The sequence below is a fragment of the Opisthocomus hoazin genome, chromosome W (assembly GCF_030867145.1).
Source record: "Opisthocomus hoazin isolate bOpiHoa1 chromosome W, bOpiHoa1.hap1, whole genome shotgun sequence".
NCBI classification, from domain to species: Eukaryota; Metazoa; Chordata; class Aves; order Opisthocomiformes; family Opisthocomidae; genus Opisthocomus; species Opisthocomus hoazin.
This window is the reverse complement of record NC_134453.1, coordinates 22,846,662-22,868,506: the sequence shown is the minus strand read 5'-3', so window position 1 is coordinate 22,868,506 and position 21,845 is coordinate 22,846,662. Positions and strand designations below refer to the sequence as shown.

The following is a 21,845-nucleotide window of genomic DNA, read 5'->3' as shown; positions in this document are numbered from 1 at the left end:
CAGACCATCCCTCTAAAATGTCCATTGAGTTCATTTCATTTATGATGTTGGGCTCCATCTGTTGTAACAGTCCTTCAGGTCAGGAGAGATGACTTGTCATTTTGGATGGCTGCATGCTGCATCTGGAGCTTGCAGCTGGTTTTATCAGAGTTCATCTTCTGTTATTCTGGATGATTCTTAATGTATTATTATTTATACGACATATAGCAACTACAGCACTGATGGCTTATCATGACATGGCTATTTAGCAACTAACATAATAAAATTTAATTAATTGTCTAGTCTCACCCAAAATCAAATCCCCATGAGGAACACATCGGACTTCCCCATCCTTACACATTATCCACCAAGTGCACTGACATCCTTGAGCAAGCAGGTGGCCTTTGCTAAATGAGTATCACAAATTTTGAAAGTCCCACCATCCAGCACTCTCAGTGTAGCTTTTAGCAGTCCATTGTACCTTTCAGTTTTTCCAGAGGCTGGTGCATGGTAGGGGATGTGATACACCCACTCAATACCGTGTTCTTTGGTCCAGGTGTCTAGGAGGCTGTTGTTAGGAAAATGAGTCCCGTTGTCTGACTCAGTTCTTTGTGGGGTGCCATGTCACCATAGTACTTGCTTTTCCAGGCCCAGGATGGTATTCCAGGCAGTGGCATGGGGCACAGGGTAGGTTTCCAGCCATCCGGTGGTGGCCTCCACCATTGTGAGCACATAGCGCTTGCCTTGGTGGGCTTATGGCAGTGTGATGTAGTCAATCTGCCAAGCCTCCCCATATTTATATTTTAGCCATTGTCCTCCATACCACTGAGGCTTTACCCACTTGGCTTGCTTGATTGCAGCGCATGTTTCACATTCATGGATAACCTGTGAGATGGTGTCCATGGTCAAGTCCACCCCTCGGTCACGAGCCCATCTGTATGTCGCGTCTCTTCCTTGGTGGCCAGAGGTGTCATGGACCAACTGAGCCATAAACATTTCACCCTTATGTTGCCAGTCCAGATGCACCTGAGCCACTTCAATCTTGGCAGCCTGATCCACCTGGTGGTTGATTTGATGTTCCGCAGTGGCCCGACTCTTAGGGACGTGGGCATCCATGTGATGTATCTTTACAACCAACTGCTCTAGCTGGGCAGCAATATCTTGCCACAATGGGGCAGCCCAGATGGGTTTGCCTCTGTGCTGCCAGTGCTACTGTATGAACCATCCCATAGTCTCCTGCTGAACTGGCAGAGTTGCAGGGAAAATGTTCCAGGTGTCTGGAGGAATCCGAGACGGAATACGTATTTTGAGTCTCCCTTACTGGGGGAGATCGAATCCTCTTAAATGAGGAAGAAGCACAAGGCTACTGGGGTCCTGGAGTATTTCTAACTGCCACTCTGGGTAATCATAATTACTCATTAACTATGTGGGCTGCTTATTGGGCTGGTGACATAGGCCCACAAGACAGAGGAGAACCTTCTGTTATAAAAATGTCAGGATTCTGTGATTTGGTGACACCTGTGCAAAAGGCTGCCTGCATACAAGCAATGCATGAACAGGATGTGTTAATAAGATCCCCAGTGTTAGCCCCCATAGTTCCGGCAAGATTAACTCCATTGATTCACAGCGTCCCAGTTTAGCGAGTTTAGAACGCAAGGGGGTCTGCTCTGAATCTCATGACTCAACGGGAGTGATCTCCTTTACCTGCTTATCAGACTCCCTCACTCCTTTTAACGTGACAATCTTGCCACAATTGGGCAGCCCAGATAGGTTTGCCTCTGCGCTGCCAGTTGTTCTTCTTCCATTGCTGCAGCCATCCCCACAAGGCATTGGCCACCATCCAGGAGTCGGTGTAAACATAGAGCACTGGCCACTTCTCTCGACTGGCAATGTCTAAAGCCAGCTGGATGGATTTCACCTCTGCAAACTGGCTGGACTTAACTTCTCCTTCAGCAGTTTCTGCGACTTGTCATGTAGGACTCCATACAGCCGCCTTCCACCTTCAATGCTTTCCCACAATATGACAGGACCCATCAGTGAAAAGGGCACATTGCTTCTCATTTTCTGGCAGCTTATTATACAGTGGGGCCTCTACAGCATGCATTGCCTCCTCCTCTGGTGGTACTCCAAAATCTTTGCCTTCTGGCCAGTCCATCATCACTTCAAGAATTCCTGGGCGACTCAGGTTTCCCATTTGGGCCTGCTGTGTGATCAGTGAGACCCACTTACTCCACGTAGCATCGGTGGCATGGAGGGGACCCTCTCTTTCAACATCCAGCCCAGGACCGGCAATCGTGGTGCTAGGAGGAGCTGTGCTTCAGTGCTGACCACTTCCGAAGCAGCTCCAACGCCTTCATATGCTGCCAGAATCTCTTTTTCAGTGGGAGTATAGCGGGCCTCGGATCCTTTGTATCCCCGGCTCCAGAACCCCAGGGGTCGACCTCGAGTCTCCCCTGGTGCTTTCTGCCAGAGACTCCAGGTTGGGCCATTCTCCCCGGCTGCGGTGTAGAGCACGTTTTTAACATCGTGCCCTGACCAGACTGGACCAAGGGCTACGGCATGAACTATCTCCCGTTTAATTTGTTGAAAGCCTTGTCGTTTCTCAGGGCCCCATTCAAAATCATTCTTCTTCCAGGTCACGTGGTACAGAGGACTTAGAAACTGGCTGTAATTTGGGATGTGCATCCTCCAAAACCCCACAACACCCAGGAAGGCCTGTGCTTCCTTTTTGCTGGTTGGTGGAGACATAGCTGCTATTTTGTTGATGCCATCCATTGGGATTTGACGGCGCCCATCCTGCCATTTTATTCCCCAAAACTGGATCTCTTGCGCAGGTCCCTTGACTTTACTTCGCTTAATGGCAAAACCGGCTTTCAGAAGGACCTGGATTATTTTCTCCCCTTTTTCAAAACTTCTTCTGCTGTGTTGCCTCGCACAATGATGTCATTGATGTATTGTAGATGTTCTGGAGCTTCACCCTTTTCCAGTGCAGTCTGGATTAGTCCATGGCAAATGGTGGGACTGTGTTTCCACCCCTGGGGCAGTCAATTCCAGGTTGTATTGGATGCCCCTCCAAGTAAAAGCAAACTGTGGCCTGCACTCTACTGCGAAAGGAATGAAAAAAAATGCATTGGCAATGTCAATTGTAGCGTACCACTTGGCTGCCTTGGACTTCACTTCATACTGGAGCTCTAACATGTCTGGTAGAGAAGCACTCGGTGGCGTCACTTTGTTCAGGCCACAAGAGTCTACTGTTTACCTCCACCCTCCATCAGACTTTTGCACTGGCCATACAGGGCTATTAAAAGGTGAGTGAGTCTTGCTGATGACTCCTTGGCTCTCCAGTGGATAAATCAACTCATGAATGGGGGCCAAGGAGTCTCGGTTTGTGCACTATTGCTGCCAGTGCACCATCCTGGTAGCAATTGGCACCTGCTGTTCTTCAATTCGCAGCAATTCCACAACAAAGGGATCTTCTGAGAGGCCAGACAGGGTAGAGAGCTGTTTGATCTTCTCTGTGTTCACAGTGGCCACAACAAACGCCTATCGGTACCCCTTTGGGTCCTTGAAGTATCCTCTCCTGAGGTAATCTATGCCAAGAATACAAGGGGCCTCTGGGCTGGTCACGATGGGGTGCTTTTCCCACTTGTCCCCTGTCAAGCTCACCTCAGCCTCCAGTACAGACAATTCTTGGCATCCCTCTGTCACTCCAGAGATCCAGATGGGTTCTGTGCCCCTATACCCTCATGGTATCAGCATATGCTGTGCACCAGTGTCTACCAAAGCCTTATACTTCTGTGGGTCTGATGTGCCAGGCCATCGAACCCACACAGTCCAGTACATTCGGTCATCCCTTTCCTCCTCCCGGCCGAAGGTAGGGACCCTCTATTCTTGTTCCTGGTCAGAATATTCACTGTCTGACCCTTGCGGTGGCAGACCAGAAGTCCCCTCACCAGGATCAAGGGAGGTGATTGCAGTTCTTCTGTGTCTGGGAGATGGCTGATGGCTTTCTTGTGTCTCAGCAGTAACTACACTGACAGCTTTCTTGGGTGGCCCTTTCTTAACAGCTGTCTTCCCTCTCAGTTTGCATACACGGGCTTCCAGCTTAGAGGTGGGGTCACCATCCCACCTCCTCATATCCTCCCCATGGTCACGCAGGAAGAACCAGAGTGCACCACGCAGCACGCGTCTGGGGCTCCCTTTCCCTCTGACTGGGCCAGGAGAGGACCGATTTCTTGGGGCATCCCTGACACCCGAGACACTGTCCCATAGGGATAAAGAGGAGCCAAGACACTCTCTCCACAGTTGGTGTATCCATATCCGGGCAATACATTGCTGCTGAGCTGTTAGAATATGATGCTGGGGCACCTTGAATCACCTTCCTCCACATGGCCTGTGTACATAGGACATCCTCTGGATCTTTGGAGACCTCCTCATCATCAAGATCACTGTAGATGACTTCTAGCACTGCTAATTCTCTCAGGTACTGGATGTTTTCATCTGCAGTAGTCCACTTTTCTGGGGAGTTTGCAAGATCTTCCTTGAATGGGTATCTTGCCCTCACACTTGAGAGGAGCCATCTCCAGAGACTGCAAATTGCTGCCTCTTTTCCAAGTCCTCTCTCAATTCCCCAGTTTCTAGCAAGGGATCCCAGCTGTTGGGCTTCTTTCCCTTCCAGTTGCTGAATGTCAGCCCCATTATCCCAGCATCAGAGCAGCCAGGCAGCAATCCTCTCACCTGGCTGGCGGCTGTAATCTTTTCGCATATCTCGAAGTTCTGCTGAGGTCAGGGACTGGGAAATTTCCTCTTCCTGTTTGAGCTCTCTGACTCCTTCCTCCAGTTCTCTTCTCAAAGGACCAGCTTCTTGATCAAATCTTTCCTTTTCTTCCTCCTCTCTTACTAATTGAGGATATGGACCCATTGCTCTCCTTGTCCACTGTTTTTTGTTTTTCACTAAGGAGCAAGTTGTTGTTGTTTGGGACCCTACCTCAACTCTATTGTCCTCAGATGCAGCCTGGGTCCCTGCCTCAGCCACAGTCTTCTGACAGTACTGAACTGTGGCTCTATTGGCTCAGACCAGACCCCAGTACAGTGCTAGAAGATGCTGGTTTTCATTGGGGTAAACAATGCACCCTTCTATTACAGAATCACAGAATGGGAGGGGTTGGAAGGGACCTCTGGGAGTCATATAATCCAACCCCCCTGCCAAAGCAGGGTCACCTAGAGCAGGCTGCAGAGGACCTTGTCCAGGCGGGTCTTGAATATCTCCAGAGAAGGAGACTCCACAACCTCCCTGGGCAACCTGTTCCAGTGCTCCGTCACCCTCAGAGGGAAGAATTTCTTCCTCATGTTCAGACAGAACTTCCTATGCTTCAGTTTGTGCCCATTGCCCCTTGTCCTGTCACTGGGCACCACTGAAAAGAGCTTGGCCCCATCCTCCTGACACCCACCCTTCAGATGTTTATAAGCATTAATAAGGTCCCCTCTCAGCCTTCTCTTCTTCAGGCTGAACAAGCCCAGCTCCCTCAGCCTTTCCTCATAGGAGAGATGCTCCAGGCCCCTCACCATCCTCGTAGCCCTCTGCTGGACTCTCTCCAGTAGCTCTTCATCTTTCTTGAACTGGGGAGCCCAGAACTGGACACAGTACTCCAGATGGGGCCTCACTAGGGCAGAGTAGAGGGGAAGGAGAACCTCCCTCGACCTGTTGGCCACACTCCTCTTGATGCACCCCAGGATCCCATTAGCCTTCTTGGCAACCAGGGCACACTGCTGGCTCATCGTCAACTTGTCGTCCACCAGGACACCCACGTCCCTCTCTGCAGAGATGCTCTCCAGCAGGTCCGCCCCGAACCTGTACTGATGCATGGGGTTGTTCCTCCCCAGGTGCAGGACACTCCACTTTCCCTTCATGCAGGTCATTGATGAATAAGCTGAATAAGTCTGGGCCCAGTACTAACCCCTGGGGGACACCACTAGTTATAGGCCTCCAACTAGACTCTGCGCTGCTGATGACAACCCTCTGAGTTCTGCCATTCAGCCAGTTCTCAATTCACCTCACTGTCATCTAGCCCACACTTCCTGATCTTCCCTAAAAGGATGTTATGGGAGTGTGGAATTATTAGAAAAATTAAGGTTTTACATCTAAAAATTAAGGTTTATATGAAAAACATAGCATTGTTCACCCACTGAGGAAAAGCATGAAATCAAAAGGAGCTCTGAGGATGGGACACAGCTGCAGCAGGCATGCGAGGAATCCACTAACACAGCAACTCCCTGCAACACACCATAGAGGATGGAGCGCAGTGGAGATTCCGTGGCCATGCTCCGTGATGATAAAGCGGGAAGAAATAGTCTTCTAGAACTGATAAGCAGCTCATCTGGCCCCCTGAGCCAACAGGTTTTCGAAACCTTGCCGAAGTGCTATCTTTCGTGAACTTTGCTCGTTTTAATATCATTTTAATACCAAAACACACCTCCATCCCAAAGGCTACCTGCCTCCGAGGTGCGACCACTCCTCTTCGAGTCTGCGCCCTTGATTTTTTGTAAACTATACCTTTAAACATGAAGCAAGAGAATTTTACACTAATCGTGATAAAAGGTATGCATGACTACAGTCACTCAAACTCCACCTTAAAGGTAGAAATGATTTAAAAGTAGCCAAGGAAATAGGGGATTTTCGGAGAAGAAGATAACACCGTGAGCAAGTCAAGGGAAACTCCACCTCAGACTGCCTCTGACTACCGGGATTGTCCAACGGGCTGAGCATTGCTTCTCCCCTCCTTGGGACGCCTTGGGTGAGACTTAGACTAAGCGCTTTTCTCGGGAATCTAATAAATCTCTCTAGAGAGTTACTCCCTAATGTTTATAGCCAGGCTGTATTATTTATAACCTTTTCACGCATTTTATACTTAATAACATCGTGTTTGCACGTGCTTTCTTGCAGACAGTCACTATCACCGGCAATTCAAAAAACCTATATACCTGTTGCACAAATAAAACTGCACTGTTTAAGTAGCCAGTTGTCAGAGTTTCTCACTGAATGTGACCAAACACGGCCATGCTAGTTCATGAGCACGACTGGACTGAAGTGCAGACTGCTATTAGTGTATCCAGAATCGTGGTAGTTTAATATACATATTAAACGCAACTGGACTGGTAGTGGCAAATTGGATATCACTCAGAATTTAAACCTAGCCGCATCTAGCCTCCCACTCCGGTGAGGAGAGTTAGAACACAAGGAGGTTGATTTTCTGCCAAATTAATGCAAACAGGGAGACAGTGTCAAAAGCCCTGCTGAAGTCAAGGTAGACAACATCCACGGCTCTCCCCTCATCTACCCAGCCAGTCATGCCATCGTAAAAACTTATCAGATTGGTCAGGCATGATTTCCCCTTGCTGAATCCATGCTGACTACTCCTGATAACCTTCTTTTCTTCCACTTGCTTCATGATGACCTCTAGAATGAGCTGCTCCATCACCTTATCTGGGATGGAGGTGAGGCTGACTGGCCTGTAGTTCCCTGAGTCCTCCTTCTTACCCTTTTGGAAGATTGGAGTTGCACTGGCTTTTCTCCACTCCTCGGGCACCTCTCCTGTCCTCCAGGACCTCTCAGAGATCATGGAGAGTGGCTCAGCAATGACATCCGCCAGCTCCCTCAGCACTCGTGGGTGCATTCCATTGGGGCCCATGGATTTGTGGGCTTCCAGATTGCTTAAGTGATCTCTCACACAATCCTTGTCGACCAAGGGAAGGTCATCCTCTCTGTAGGCTTCCTCTCTTACCTCCAAGGCCTGGGATTCCTGAGGGCCAGTCTTAGCACTGAAGACTGAAGCAAAGGCGGCATTCAGTAACTCTGCCTTCTCTGCATGCTCCGTCACCAGGACACCCTCCTCATTCAGCAGCGGCCCCACATTTTCCCTAGTCTTCCATTTGCTGCTGATTTTGTACTTCAAGAAGCCCTTCTTGTTGTCCTTGTCATCCCTTGCCAGATTCAATTCCAGGTGGGCTTTGGCCTTCCTCGTTGCATCCCTGCATGCTCTGACCACATTCCTGTACTCTTCCCTAGTGGCCTGCCCCTCTTTCCACGTTCCATGGACCTTTCCCTTCCACCTGGTCTCTGCTAGAAGCTCCTTGTTCATCCATGCAGGCCTCCTGCCTCCTTTGCTAGATTTCTTTCTCAGGGGGATGAACCAATCCTGAGCATGGAGGAAGAGATTTTGAAACATCGACCAGCACTCTTGGACCCCCCTGCCTTCAAGAGCCCTGACCCTCGGGATTCGTCCAAGTAGCTCCTTGAAGAGGCCAAAGTTAGCCCTCCTGAGGTACAAGGTTTTGATCCTACTTATCGCCCTGCTTCCTCCATGCAGGATCCTGAAGTTCACCATTTCATGGTCACTGCAGCCAAGGCTACCTCCGACCTTCACGTCCTCAGCCAGTCCCTCCTTGTTTGTTAGTACAAGATCCAGCCTCTCCTTGTTGGTTCCTCCACCACTTGCATCAGAAAGTTATCATCAGTGCTCTGCAGGAACCTCCAGGAATGCATGTGCCTAGCTGTATGATCTTCCCAGCTGATGTCAGGGTGGTTGAAGTCCCCCATGAGAACCAGGGCCTGTGACTGTGAGGCTACTTTCAGCTGCTTGTAGAAGGCCTCATCAACTTCCTCCTCCTGGTCAGGTGGCCTGTAGTACACACCCACAACAACGTCACCCATATGAGCCTGTCCCTTAATTCTATCCCATATGCTCTCAACTTGTTCTTCATCTGCCCCCAGGCAGAGCTCAATACATTCCAGTTGCTCCCTCACATACAGAGCAACTCCCCCACCTCTCCTTGTTGGCCTGTCTTTCCTAAAGAGTGTGTAGCCATCCATGACAGCATTCCTGTCATGTGAGCTGTCCCACCACGTTTCTGTGATGGCGACCAAGTCATAGCTGTCCTGCTGTACAATGGCTTCCAGCTCCTCCTGTTTATTGCCCATGCTACATGCATTTGTGTAGATGCACTTGAGCTGGGCTGTTGATCTCACCCCTGACACTGGCATGCCTTGCCTGGGCTCATCTCTAGTGAGCTGGGCGCGTCAGTTTGCCCAGGTTGTTTGCCTGTTCAGGTGTAAAATCTCAGGCTATGGGAGGTGATAACCATCCTAGGAACCTGCCCAGATCCTTCCACACACCCTGCCACCCAGGGACTGGCTGTTCTAGGGCACGTTTCAGTATAGCCTCACCCAGAATCTGTTTTCTCTTACACCAGCACGAGACTACGTTCCACAAAACCCATAATATGCCAACAGTATTAACTAGTAGCACTAAACAGCTCACACGAGCGTGAACAAGGACCTCGACAGCTTGCCTAATACAACCATCCACAGAAATCCCAGGTGGGGAGAGGGAGATGTACTCCCTCATCATCTCCACAAGACATCTTCTGCAGTACAGCAAGGCTGTCAACACCAGGACAAAGCACATAGCCATTTTTGGTACCAACATACTCCCAAGTTCCTTCATCCACCCTACAAAATAGCTCCCCCAGCAAAGTAAAGCTGTCAATGCCAGGGCAAAGTACAAAGCCATTTTTGCTACCAACATACTCCCGAGTTCCTTCATCCGCCCTACAAAATAGCTCCCCCAGAAAAGTAAAGCTGTCAATGCCGGGGCAAAGCACAAAGCCATTACTTGTATTAATGTGTTTCAAAGGTCAGCAAAATAAAGCAATAAGCAGCGCAAACAACCAATTCCGTGACCCACACAGGAGCTTGCCACTTAACAACTACAGCTATAGCACATGTAGTACAAAACTGCCATTGTATTCGAGCCCCACACTGGGCGCCAAGATCTCTTGTGGTTTTGCCTCAATTTGCAACAAAAGAACCACACAGCTGCTCTCTTACTCCTTCCCCCTTCCCAGTGGGATGGGGAGGAGAATCCGAAGGAAAAAAGGCGAAAACTCATTGGTGAGGATGAGAACAGTTTAACAGAATGGCAAAGGGTGAAGAAAACAACACTCAGTAATACTGAAAAAAAGCATATACAACATGCAGTGTTCTCACCACCCAATGCTTAGCTTGCTCCTGAGTAGCAAAAGCCCCTCCTTCAGCCAGCCCCCCACTTAAATACTGAGCATGACATCACATGGTATAGAATATCCCATTTGACTGGCTGTTTGGGTCAGCCCAACCAGCTTCTTGCGAAAATTAACAGCTGAACCCAGAATCTTCACAAGGACTGGACCAGGTCTTGCAGTGACTGTATAGTTTGCGATTCTGTCATGTGCTGTTGATCTCTAGCTTCTACAGCTAGAGTATATGCACATAGTGAAAATGCTGAACCTTTCATAGAGAACACATTACTAGTCCCTTGCGACAGGCAGTCAGATTTCCCTCAGGGATAGCTCCTAAACTCTTCGAGATTAAAATAATAATAGTAAAATGATATAGTATAGACTGGACACTGTTAACATTGGCATATGCAGTGAATAAAATTAATATAAAACTCAGGAGCCAAGTCTAAGTATTCGAGAAATTGTCTGCTAGAGGAAAGGGCTGGAGCACTTGATGAGCCATGATCCGAGGGCTGGAGCACCTCTCCTATGAGGACAGGCTGAGAGAGTTGAGCTTGTTCAGCCTGGAGAAGAGAAGGCTGCAGGGAGACCTGATTGCAGCCTTTCAGTACTTAAAGGGAGCCTATAGGAAAGATGGGGACAATCTTTTTAGTAGAGACAACAGTGACAGGACAAGGGGTAATGGTTTTAAGCTAAAACAGGGTATGTTTAGGCTGGATATAAGGAAGAAATTCTTTACAGTGAGGGTGGTGAAACGCTGGAATGGGTTGCCCAGAGAGGTAGTGGAGGCCCCATCCCTGGAAACATTCAAGACCAGGTTGGACAGGGCTCTGAGCAACCTGATCTAGTTAGCGGTGTCCCTGCTCGCTGCGGGGGGGTTGGACTAGATGACCTCTAGGGGTCCCTTCTGACCCAAAACTTTCTATGATTCTATGATTAAAGGTCTGTCTTAAAAATAACATGAATCAGATGATGTTGGAAGTTCAGATTATTCCTGAACCTTTTGTGGTCACTTCCTTACACATGGGAGATCATGGGTTAAGTCAACAGAGATGTAGGAATCTGCAATACACTTGCTTATAGAGGAGTTGCATCTCCTTATACGAGGGGCTGAATTTGGCCCTTAATTTTGAAAAATTGACTTGAAGCTAAATAAGCTTAAGAATTAGTAACACATTTTCAGATCACCGTGGCTCCTACATCAGAACAATTTCAGTTGCCCCTGGAGGTGAGAATGTAGCAAGTAAATTAAAGCAATCTTTTGCCATTATGCCAGTGTGTACATGTAGATTAATTGTTGGTACCATCAGGGCTTTGCTGTGAGGATGCTCTCAGCAGGACTGCAGTCCTAGCCTATGGTTGTTGCTACAGGGAAAAACGCTGTCAGAAAGGGGGTGCAATGGCATAAAAGGGGAAACACTCCTTGATACAGCTTAAATTAATGCTAATTAAAATAAGGAATAGGTTGCAGGAGGGAGATGGCAGTGTTAATCGGCATAATATAAGGCAGGGGACTGGAAACACTCCACTGGGGTCTGTGCCTGTGTAGCTCGGTTTGTTTACAACACACAAAATCTCAGCTACTGTTACCGTAGCCATGGCAACAGTATTGAGGTTACATCCATCAACAAAGAGAGAAAAACAAAGATAAGGCTGGTGTTTAATAAAGATGAGCCATGATCATTATACACCAGGCAAGAGAGGACTGCAAAACGAATAGCCTGTGTCCCCAATGTACATGACTTACCCTCTGCAGCAATAGAAAATGGATAAACTTGTGACACCAGTGTCGCTCTTTCCCTAATAGGTGAATGAAAGGCATTGAATGTATTCCTACTCCCTTTAAATATTACACGGTGATGCAAACTCCTTGCCCACTTATTTATTCCATATATAAGGCACAATGGCTTGGGTGCAACAGTAACATCTGAGGTTGTGTCAGAGAGTATAAGAGAAAAAAGGATTTCTGAGGTTCACAAGCACGATATATCCAAGTGGAAGAAATAATGTATTAAAAAGAAACAGCATTTGTACCACTTGGGATATACGCCAAATGCTGTTGGGTTTTATCTGCATATCTGTTCACTGTGTTCCCTTTACTTCCTTATACATTTTGTTGTTAGCACAAAATGTCCATGCAGTCCTTTGTGAAGAGGTCACGTGTGATTCAGTTTCCTGGGAATGAAGTCAGCCTGTCTTCAGGACAATAAGCTGAACAGTAAGAGTCTTCAGATGGCCCCATGCATTACATAGTTAGAGACATGCTGGAGAAGCTGGAATCCAGAAATGGAAATGAGAATAGGAGACAGAAGGATGTGTGATGGGTGACCTAGGAAGTCTCTGTTCCAGCTAATCACGTCTGATATGTTGATGGTTCCTTTCTATTCTGAGAGAAGAACACATAGGGAATGACTCTAGAGCTAAATTTCAGGAGGATGTTTTGTCACAGGATATTTGTTAGTCCATACAACATGTGAAAAAACACAATTCAAATCATTTGAGTAAAAAGGAATGACCATAGTGTCAGGTGACACAGTTTGGCTGAATGCATACAGAGCTTTTTTCTTTGCATCTGATCTGTGCCCTATGTAGGACTATTGTGGTACTTAAATTCTGCTTTTGTATGGTTTTTCTCAGTTTAAAGTATTTGACAATGTGAGACTTAATTGCAGATGATGAGAGAGTTGTTAGCATGAAACTTACAGTTTTAGTTGCTTGCCTTTCAGTGTGGCATGAGGACGTGCAGAGGAATCTCAGAGTAAAAATTTTTTTTAGAACTGTTGGAGTGTATAGAGATCAGTGTACAATATGTCTATGTCTTATCCACATTGCCCATTACAAATGATCCAAAAGTATTTATTCCCATAAATTGTGTCTCCAAAAATATTAGGTGGCATGGCCAAGAAAATTATCAGAGTGTGTGTGAGCAATATAAATAAATGACCAATCTGATAGCCTTTTATGATGGCATGACTGCCTGGGTAAGTGAGGGGAGAGCACTGGATGTTGTCTACCTTGACTTCAGCAAGGCTTTTGACACAGTCTCCCATAACATCCTCCTAGGGAAGCTAAGAAAGCGTGGGCTAGATGACTGGTCAGTGAGGTGGATTGAGAACTGGATGAATGGCAGAACTCAGAGGGTTGTTGTTGCGTTAATTTGGCAGAAAATAAACCCCCTTGCTTTCTAACGCTCTTCACCGAAGTGAGAGGCTAGGTGCGGCTAGGTTTAAATTCTGAATGATGTCCAATTTGCCACTACCAGTCCAGTCGCGTTTAATATGTATATTAAACTACCACGATTCTGGATACACTAATAGCAGTCTGCGCCTTCAGTCCAGTCGTGCTCATGAACTAGCACGGCTGCATTTTGTCGTGTTCAGTGAGAAACTGTGACAACTGGCTACTTAAACAGTGCAGTTCTATTTGTGCAAAAGATATATAGGTTTTTTGAATTGCCGGTGATAGTGACTGTCTGCAAGAGAGCACGTGCAAATACCAAACGCGTGAAAAGATTATAAATAATACAGCCTGGCTATAAACATTAGGGAGTAACTATTCCCAAGAAAAGCGCTTAGTTTAAGTCTCACCCAAGGCGTCCCAAGGGGGGGAGAAGCAAGGCTCAGCCCGTCGGCCAATCCCAGTTGTCGGAGGCAGTCTGAGGTGGAGTTTCCCTTGACTTGCTCACGGTGTTGTCTTCTTTTCCTCTGAAGATCTTCTTCTCTGAAAATCTACGGTGTTATCTTCTTCTACGAAAATCCCCCATTTCCCTGGCTATTTTAAGATCCTTTCTACCTTTAAGGTGGAGTTTGAGTGACTGTAGTCATGCATACCTTTTATCATGATTGGTGTAAAATTTTCTTGCTTTATGTTTAAAGGTATAGTTTACGAAAAATTGAGAGCGCAGACTCGAAGAGGGGTGGTTGCACCTCGGAGGCGGGTAGCCTTTGGGATGGAGGTGTGTTTTGGTATTAAAATGATATTAAAACGAGCAAAGTTCACGAAAGAATAGCACTTTGGCAAGGTTTCAAAAACCTGTTGGCTCAGGGGGCCAGATGAGCTGCTTATCAGTTCTAGAGAACCATTTCTTCCCCCTTTATCATCACGGAGCAGGGCCACGGAGTCTCCACTCCGTTTCGTCCTCTATGGTACATGGTACATTGCAGGGAGTTGCTGTGTTAGTGGATTCCTCGCATGCCTGCTGCAGCTGTGTCCCATCCTCAGAGCTCCTGTTGATTTCATGCTTTTCTTCAGTGGGTGAACACTGCTACGTTTTTCATATAAACCTTAATTTTTTGATGTAAAAACTTAGTTTTACTAGTAATTCCACATATTCCACCCCGTGACTAAAGTCACTCAAACTTCACTAGATTTGGGGTTAATCTGGAATGTCACATGTGTTCCTATGGTAAGGGTTGTCAAGTACAAACGAATTTTGGGGAGCTAGCAAGCGAGTTAACTTTTTCATCATAAGCCAAAGTTTAACATACAAAGCAAGTGTCAAAACAAAGCACAATATGGTGATTATTAATAAAACAATAACGGGATGCAACATCCTATTAAAGAGTCCTGTAGTTGTTGGTGACCATCCGAAAAGAGTGTCCCACCATTTGTGTTCTCCGTCCTTTTTGACTCTCTCCAGTACTTGATGTATTTCTTCTACATCATGATGGACAGTAATTAGAGTCTTTTGTCCGTTTTCTTGGGCCTCCTTTAACAGTCGCTTCAAGTCATTATGTTGTAGCAGTTTTTTCACTAATGTGATATTCATTCCAATGGGGACAGGTGGTAAATCGTGAATGAGTGTATAGTTGGTTTGTAACATTTGGTGAGACGTAACAGGAGTCGAATAACTGAAATCGCATCCAACAATGTTAGTGAAATTACAAACACAAAAATTTAAATGATTGTCAATATCTGTGACCATGTTATCTATGAATATAAAATTACAAGGAGATCTCATGCAAACACATCCTTTCCCAACATATACAAGCACAGCATTGGGGGCATCATCAGGATGTATCTCAAAATGGCAAACGTTTTGTTCGGTGTCGAGACAAATGTCTTGCGCTTTAAAAGTATTACTCTCACAAATAAAGCCTTGTTGTTCTCGTGTGATACATGCATCGACATCAACAGTTTGCCATTTGTCACCATCTCTTTTGGCCCACACTCTATGCTCAATAGGATAGAGTATTGTTCCGTTGAGATTTAATCCTAATGCAATGATCGGGTGTATGGTATATACCGAGGCATTTTGTATCGTTAAGACAAAAGCAGTGGCCTTACTCTTAATGGGGTCATAGGTGAAATTAACTAGGTTCCACCAGGACTGAAATTTTTTCTCAAAGTCAATTGCATTATCCCATATCACTTTTCGAATTTCGGTAGGTAAGGTGCCTTCTTCACCTTCCCTTATAATTGCAGCAGTCATCGATTGCATCCAAAGCTGGGCTTGGATACAGCTGAGTGCTAAAGAAATATTGCTTTGGGCTGCACCAAGTGCATTTGCAATCAGCTGATGGTCCTTTTCACTTGTTTCTTCCCACTGAGCTAATATATTAGAAAAAAGCCATTGGTGATTTCCCAGAATTAAAAGGGAAGACCGTAGGGGGTGTTCTAACCTATTCAAGTCACCAGCAGTTGTGACTAGTTTGTTAGCAAGTACTTCAGCATCTATACTGTTTAAGACTCCCAAGCTTGTTCCTAAGATACCAGTTACATCTCTCTTCAATCGCTGTGAGGAGGCAAGGGTTCGTTCATGTAACCACGCATACCATCCTGCATAGGATGTACCTAGGAAAGGTGAGCAAATAGGTTTGATGGCAGAGACATTAATCTGCATTGATAGTTCCACTCGCTTGAGAGAGTAGGTCAGGTTAAACAATATTTGTTGTTGACCAGTATTTTTGATAACTTAAGGACCAATGTTAAAAATGTAAGGATTTAGACTTGTGGGTGTCTGAATGGATTCATTCTCAAAAATTTGTTGGGGTGACACCGTGATTGGTACAGGCATAACCGTAGTTGAAGTCTTTTCCTGTGATATGTCTAATCCAAATTTAAATGGTAGTGCTTTGTCTCCTCTGTCAGTGCTTCCTAAACAGACAACAGATACTGATTGAATTATAGTAAAATTGAACCAACAAACATCAGATGCACAATGCTTCCTATCTATTGTGGGTTCTGTTTTTTGTTCAGGAAATTTCCTGATAGTAACTTGGGTTGAAGGAGAGAAATCTTTTCTATTGCTAGCATTAAAGGTTCGACAACCTATGTGGATTGTTTTCCCTTTATCGACTTTCCATCTATGCATCGAATGTTTCCATTCTGATTCATGTATTTGCAATTCCTTGTTGTCATATATGATGACAGTTGCTAAACTCATTCATTCTAAGTAGAAATACTATTACAGTTAGAAGGAGGGACAAAATTCCTTGGATGCACTCGAGGTTAGCGTAAGCCAATGCGTCTGTCTACGTGCAGTTCATCCAGGATTCCTGTGAACACAAAAGGGAAGAAAAAACATGCTCGGTCGACAAGACCGACGGGGTTAAAAGGAAAGTGAAATCCACCGGGTGCTGATTAAGTGTATTTCTCTTGAGTAATCTTTGGCGCCCGATGCACAGGGATTTTTCGGAGTGACTAGTACCATTGGCACGGCTCCAATTTGAGGCATTTTTATCAGCACATTTAAGGTAGCTATCTAGGAATGAGCAGCTCTTTGTATTATTATTACCACTTCAGCAATATTCGGAACTGCGGCAGTTAGGGGTGCAGTATTGGCATTTACTTCTTTTTTCCAGTTTTACTACCACCCCGTCAATACCAGCAAGTTCTGCTGCTGGCAATGGGTATTGCTGAACATTAGTGATTTTAGAGGGGGGTAATGGTATGGAGGTTTCTAGCAGACTCAGTGCCACTGTGCCTAACCCCTTTTCATGTCCTGCAAAGCTCCACACAGTTCCATCGGGGAGTTTCCACACTCGCCTGTGCAGCAAATCAAATCCTAAAAGATTAGTGTGTGCAGCACCCACTAACACTTCTTTCCTGGTCATTCTCTGTTCTCCTGGTAACCAGAGGGTGATTTTTGCAGTGGGGCATGTTTTTATCACACCATCAATCCCCATAAATTTGACTTTGCGTCAGGTGGGTTTTATGCCCAAAAGTTGTGCTGTTTTATTAGTGATTACTGACATTTGGGCCCCGGTATCGATGAGAAATTCAGTTAATATTTTTCGGGGTCCAATGGGAAGGGCAATAATAGGTTCGTTGACTTTACCAGGGAGGCATTGAATCGCTAGTACCCGCCGGACAGGGTGGCTCACTGCCCTCCCCGGGGATGGGAGTTTTTTTGCTGGGACTCTGACAAATCAATCAAGTCAGATTTTGGTGCAGAAGGCACAACGCTGTCATAACCAGGAGATTCGCCGGTTGGACGCTTTACCCCAACCGAATTATTTTTTCTAGTTAAATTGGACCAGTGCATGGAGATCTTCCGTAGGGACGCCGTGCAGGAGCCGTCAAGGTACTCCCAGGTCTAGGGCTTTACGCCACAACTCATTTTGCTTCTTATCAGGTTTAAATCTCCCGTCAGGTTTAGGGTTGTGAGTACGCATTCGATCAGATTTGGAGTCTTTTATGTGGACCTGGCGAATCCTTTGGGTAGGATCGGGGGGCTTTTCACCAGTTAGGGTAGCCCAGCCCATTTGGCATCCATATTTGTCTATTTCCTGCCCAAATTCATTCCAAGTGGGTATACGGCCATGCCGACCCCGACCGCAGTTAGTGTTATCACAAATCTCCCGTATGCGGTTTCGAGTTTCGACCGTAAATGGCTTAAGGCAATCGGGGAGACCACGGATGAGAGGGCCTAGTTGGTCTGGGTCAATAGGAGCTAACATTGGGGATTTTCGAAACTCCTCCCAGTCATACATAGCTTGCAGACAAGCTGCTTTTCGTACTGCTGCAGACAGGTCAGAGTAACCCTTAGCTCTAATCTCTAGCGGCTTTCCCCTTTCCCGCGGATCCATACCACCTGCCCAGTAGGCTGCTCGAGCGGTTAGGGAATAACAATGATCTCCTGGCATAGTGGTTAAAAACACTCCAGGTCCCCAGGTGTCTCCCGCTTCATCCTCACTTAACATAATGCTATCTCCACCCTCAGCAGAAACTCTACACACATATTCAACAGTTGACTCGCTTGACTGCCTGGAGTATTTCTCTTTTATTCTTTCCAACTCTGTCAGTGTCCACGGCACGGTACGTGTAGTGGTATGGATTTCATCATTATCATCAGCAGCTGTTTCAATTTTAATTAGGGGTCACAAGGGTATCACTTGGGATTTAAAAGTCCCTTCGACTTCACTGACTTCCTCATCATCACTGTCACACCAAAAATCTTCAGTCTGCATTCCTGAGCTCGGGTAACGCATTAACTTACAAATCTGCTGGACCTGGGCAGAAGGCTGCATTTTATCTAAAAGCCCATTCACCTTTTTCAACAACATCCTAAGCTGCTGATTTTCCTCCAAGAGCTCATCAACTTGGTTTCCTAATTTCTCATTTTTGCTTGTAAGTTTGCTAACCCGAGTTTCTAATTTTTCTCCTGTCTCCTTCTGGAAAGCTAATGCTGATTTCAGCACCTCATTTTCTGATTTTAAAGCTGCATGTTCTACGGCAGAGACCAGAGTAGGAGCAGGGGCTTCCTTAGCTTCTTTTTGTGCACAAGATAAACAGGCGCCTAACACCGCACAAATCACTCCTTTACCTTTACCAGTTCGGAGCTTTTGTGAAACCTGACACTGTTTAACACATTCAACTACTTTCTTTTCACCCTTCCAAAACTTCTGGGCCCTATAAAGGTATAGTTTACGAAAACTTGAGAGCGCAGACTCGAAGAGGAGTGGTTGCACCTCGGAGGCGGGTAGCCTTTGGGATGGAGGTGTGTTTTGGTGTCGGGGCGATCGGCTAAGTCCTGCCCCGAGGGTCGCGAACCTGGAGAAGCGGCGGAAGAATGCAGCCGACTCAATGTGAGTGATAAGCAAGCTTCGTTTATTACAGTTTGGTTACACAATTTATAGAGTGATTAATTAGCTACTACATATTGCAAAGTTAGAGCTCATTATTGGCTAGCCAGCTAAATGTCAACTCCGCCCATACTCCCTCATTCTTCTCCAGCTGCAACCTGTTTTTCACATTCTTGCTAACCGCAGAGTTGATTTGTTAAATTCCTTGTTCTGTCAAGGACACCGTGTGCTAAGCTTAAAATGGATTTTCTACAACAAGCAATTCGGTCGAGCCTTGCCATCCCCCCACACTTCCCCCTTTTTCTTTTTAAATTGCGATAGGGCTCCTAATAGATGAGAATTTGTTAAAAATACACAAAGGTCAATAGGGAGGTCGGGGTCACGACGGTGGACGAAACGTGAGGCAATCTGGTCAGCAATTTGAGAGAGGATACGCTGCTGTTCCGACGTAAGTTGCACCGGTGTGGTTGGGTCTGTCCCACGTAGTAACGGTCGAAGGCTGTCCAACTGTGCGTTGGATATTCCGACGACAGGACGGATCCATTGGATGTCTCCCATCAGCCTTTGGGCGTCATGCAGTGTCTTGATTGACGTGTTGAGTTGCAGTTTTTGTGGGTGGATCTGAGAGTCAGAAATCTTCCAGCCTAGATATAGCCATGGCGCTTTCGTTTGAATTTTTTCAACAGCTATTATTAAGCCATTCTCTCTCAGTGTCGTATGTAATAGCTGAACTTGTTCGGCGCTGAACTCCGACTCCTGCGCGAGCAGGATATCATCCATATAATGATAAATTAACGTGTGTGGCCATAATTTCCTTAAGGGTTGTAGTGCATTGTCCACATACAACTGGCACAGCGTGGGACTATTTTTCATTCCTTGTGGTAATACTGTCCATTCAAAACGCTGTGCTGGCGCCTCTTTGTTAACAGAGGGCAAAGTAAACGCGAAGCGTTGCATATCTTGCTCGTGTAATGCAATAGTAAAAAAGCAATCTTTTAAGTCCACTATCAACAGTCTCCAATGCTCTGGTAACATAGCGGGGTTAGGTAGTCCTGGCTGCAGCGCTCCCATCGATTGCATTTGAGTGTTAACTGCCCTTAAGTCATGTACTAGCCTAAATTTTCCAGATTTTTTCTTGATCACAAAAATTGGAGTATTCCAAGGGCTTGTCGATAAACGCAGATGCTTTTGGTCTAGTTGTTCTTGCACTATTTGATGAGCGGCGGCGAGGCTTTCCTGCTTTAACGGCCACTGCTCGACCCACACTGGTTCGTTCGTTATCCACTGCAATGGGATCGGGAAAGCCCAGGTTGCAGTGACCGTTACTGAAAAACCTTCTCGGTGGTTAGCACCACCCCCAATTGGTCAAGAACATCTCTTCCAATTAGACCATTCACTCCAGTCGGGAGGGGCATGACAGTGACTGGCACGGTCGCATGTCTGTTGTCTATGATTATCAAAATACGGTCCACGCTCCGTTGTACCGGAGTGTATCCCCCCACTCCTTCAACTCCTCGCTCCATTGGTTTCGTAGGCCATGTTTTAGGCCAGACCCCTTCTTCTATAATAGTTAAGTCAGCACCTGTATCCAACAGCAGCGAGAGGTGGATCTGTTGACCCCGGGCCTCTAGCGTAGCCATCGTAGTCGGTCGACGGTTCATAGACATGGTCAGAAATACTCCTGCTCCCGTTGAGCCAAATCCTCGATCCTCCCGGGGGGTGGTGATTTTCGGGGAAATACCCGCAGTCAGGTGCGGCAGCGGTACCAATTGGGCAATTTTGCTGCCTGTTGGAATATGTATTGGCGGAAACGATGTCTGGACAATGATGCTAATAGTCCCGGTAAAATCGGCGCCAATGAGTCTTGGGATGACCGTCAAACCTTTTAGGCTTGTTGACGAGCGGCCGAGTAATAACGATTCACATGCTTGTTTATTAATAATCACTGGTCCCTTTACATTGCTTGGTACTCGTTGGGGTCTTTGATCCAATAGGGTGACAGCTACTGCCGTTGCCACATCCATTCCGAGGCTGCCGGCTGTAGCTGGTTGTAACTGGCTGCTGATGTCGCTGTGGGCGTTTATAAGTTGGCAGTCACTTGCTGCACTGCTGGAGCTGCTACTTGTGTCGGGGCGCGACGGCTCGACGCGCTCATCCGTCCGTTTCCCGACTTGAGACATATCTCAGTATTGTGATTGTTCGTATGGCAGTTCTCACACCACACCCTGGTGGCTTGACAATTACGTCTCATATGTCCTTCTCGCCCACATCGGTAACACTTAAAGTTTCGTGGCGGCTTCGGTCGTGCCTCCGCAGCATTAACTCGAAGGGGTTGCAGAGCGGCGAACACTTGCTGTTGGATTTGTTGTTGGGCTGTGAAGGCCTGTTGTTGGGCTTGAAGGATATCGCTTCCTAACTGTTTCATAGCCTCGACCAACATAGCTTGTGGTCCTACCGGTACCCTACTCATTCTATCCAACATTAGTTCTACTGTGGCATCAGCGGGTAAAGAACTTATGATGTTTCTAGTTTGAGTATTCGAATTCTGAATAACACACTGCCTCAGCAAAGCTGCCCTCATCCATTCCGGTACATCTGACTGTTCTATGGCACTAGTGAGGCGATCAATAAAGCGAGCAAAAGTTTCCTCCCTTCCTTGCTTAATGCCCATATAGGACGGCGAGGGCTGTGCAATTTTAACGTGTTCAAGAGCAGCCCTAGCCGTACGCATAGCCTCCAAGCATCGCTGCGGCCCCATCTGCAATTGTGCCCTGATAGTGACAA

At 46.6% G+C, this 21,845-nt stretch overlaps 1 protein-coding gene across 1 annotated transcript; it reads right to left on the bottom strand.

The window, feature by feature from the left end:
* Positions 1–14,410: 14,410 nt before the first annotated feature.
* On the bottom strand, positions 14,411–16,051 carry LOC142365461 (uncharacterized). The gene is given in 1 exon segment (XM_075446294.1): positions 14,411–16,051. A coding segment is annotated over 1 exon segment (1,641 nt).
* Between the last annotated feature and the right edge of the window lie 5,794 nt (positions 16,052–21,845).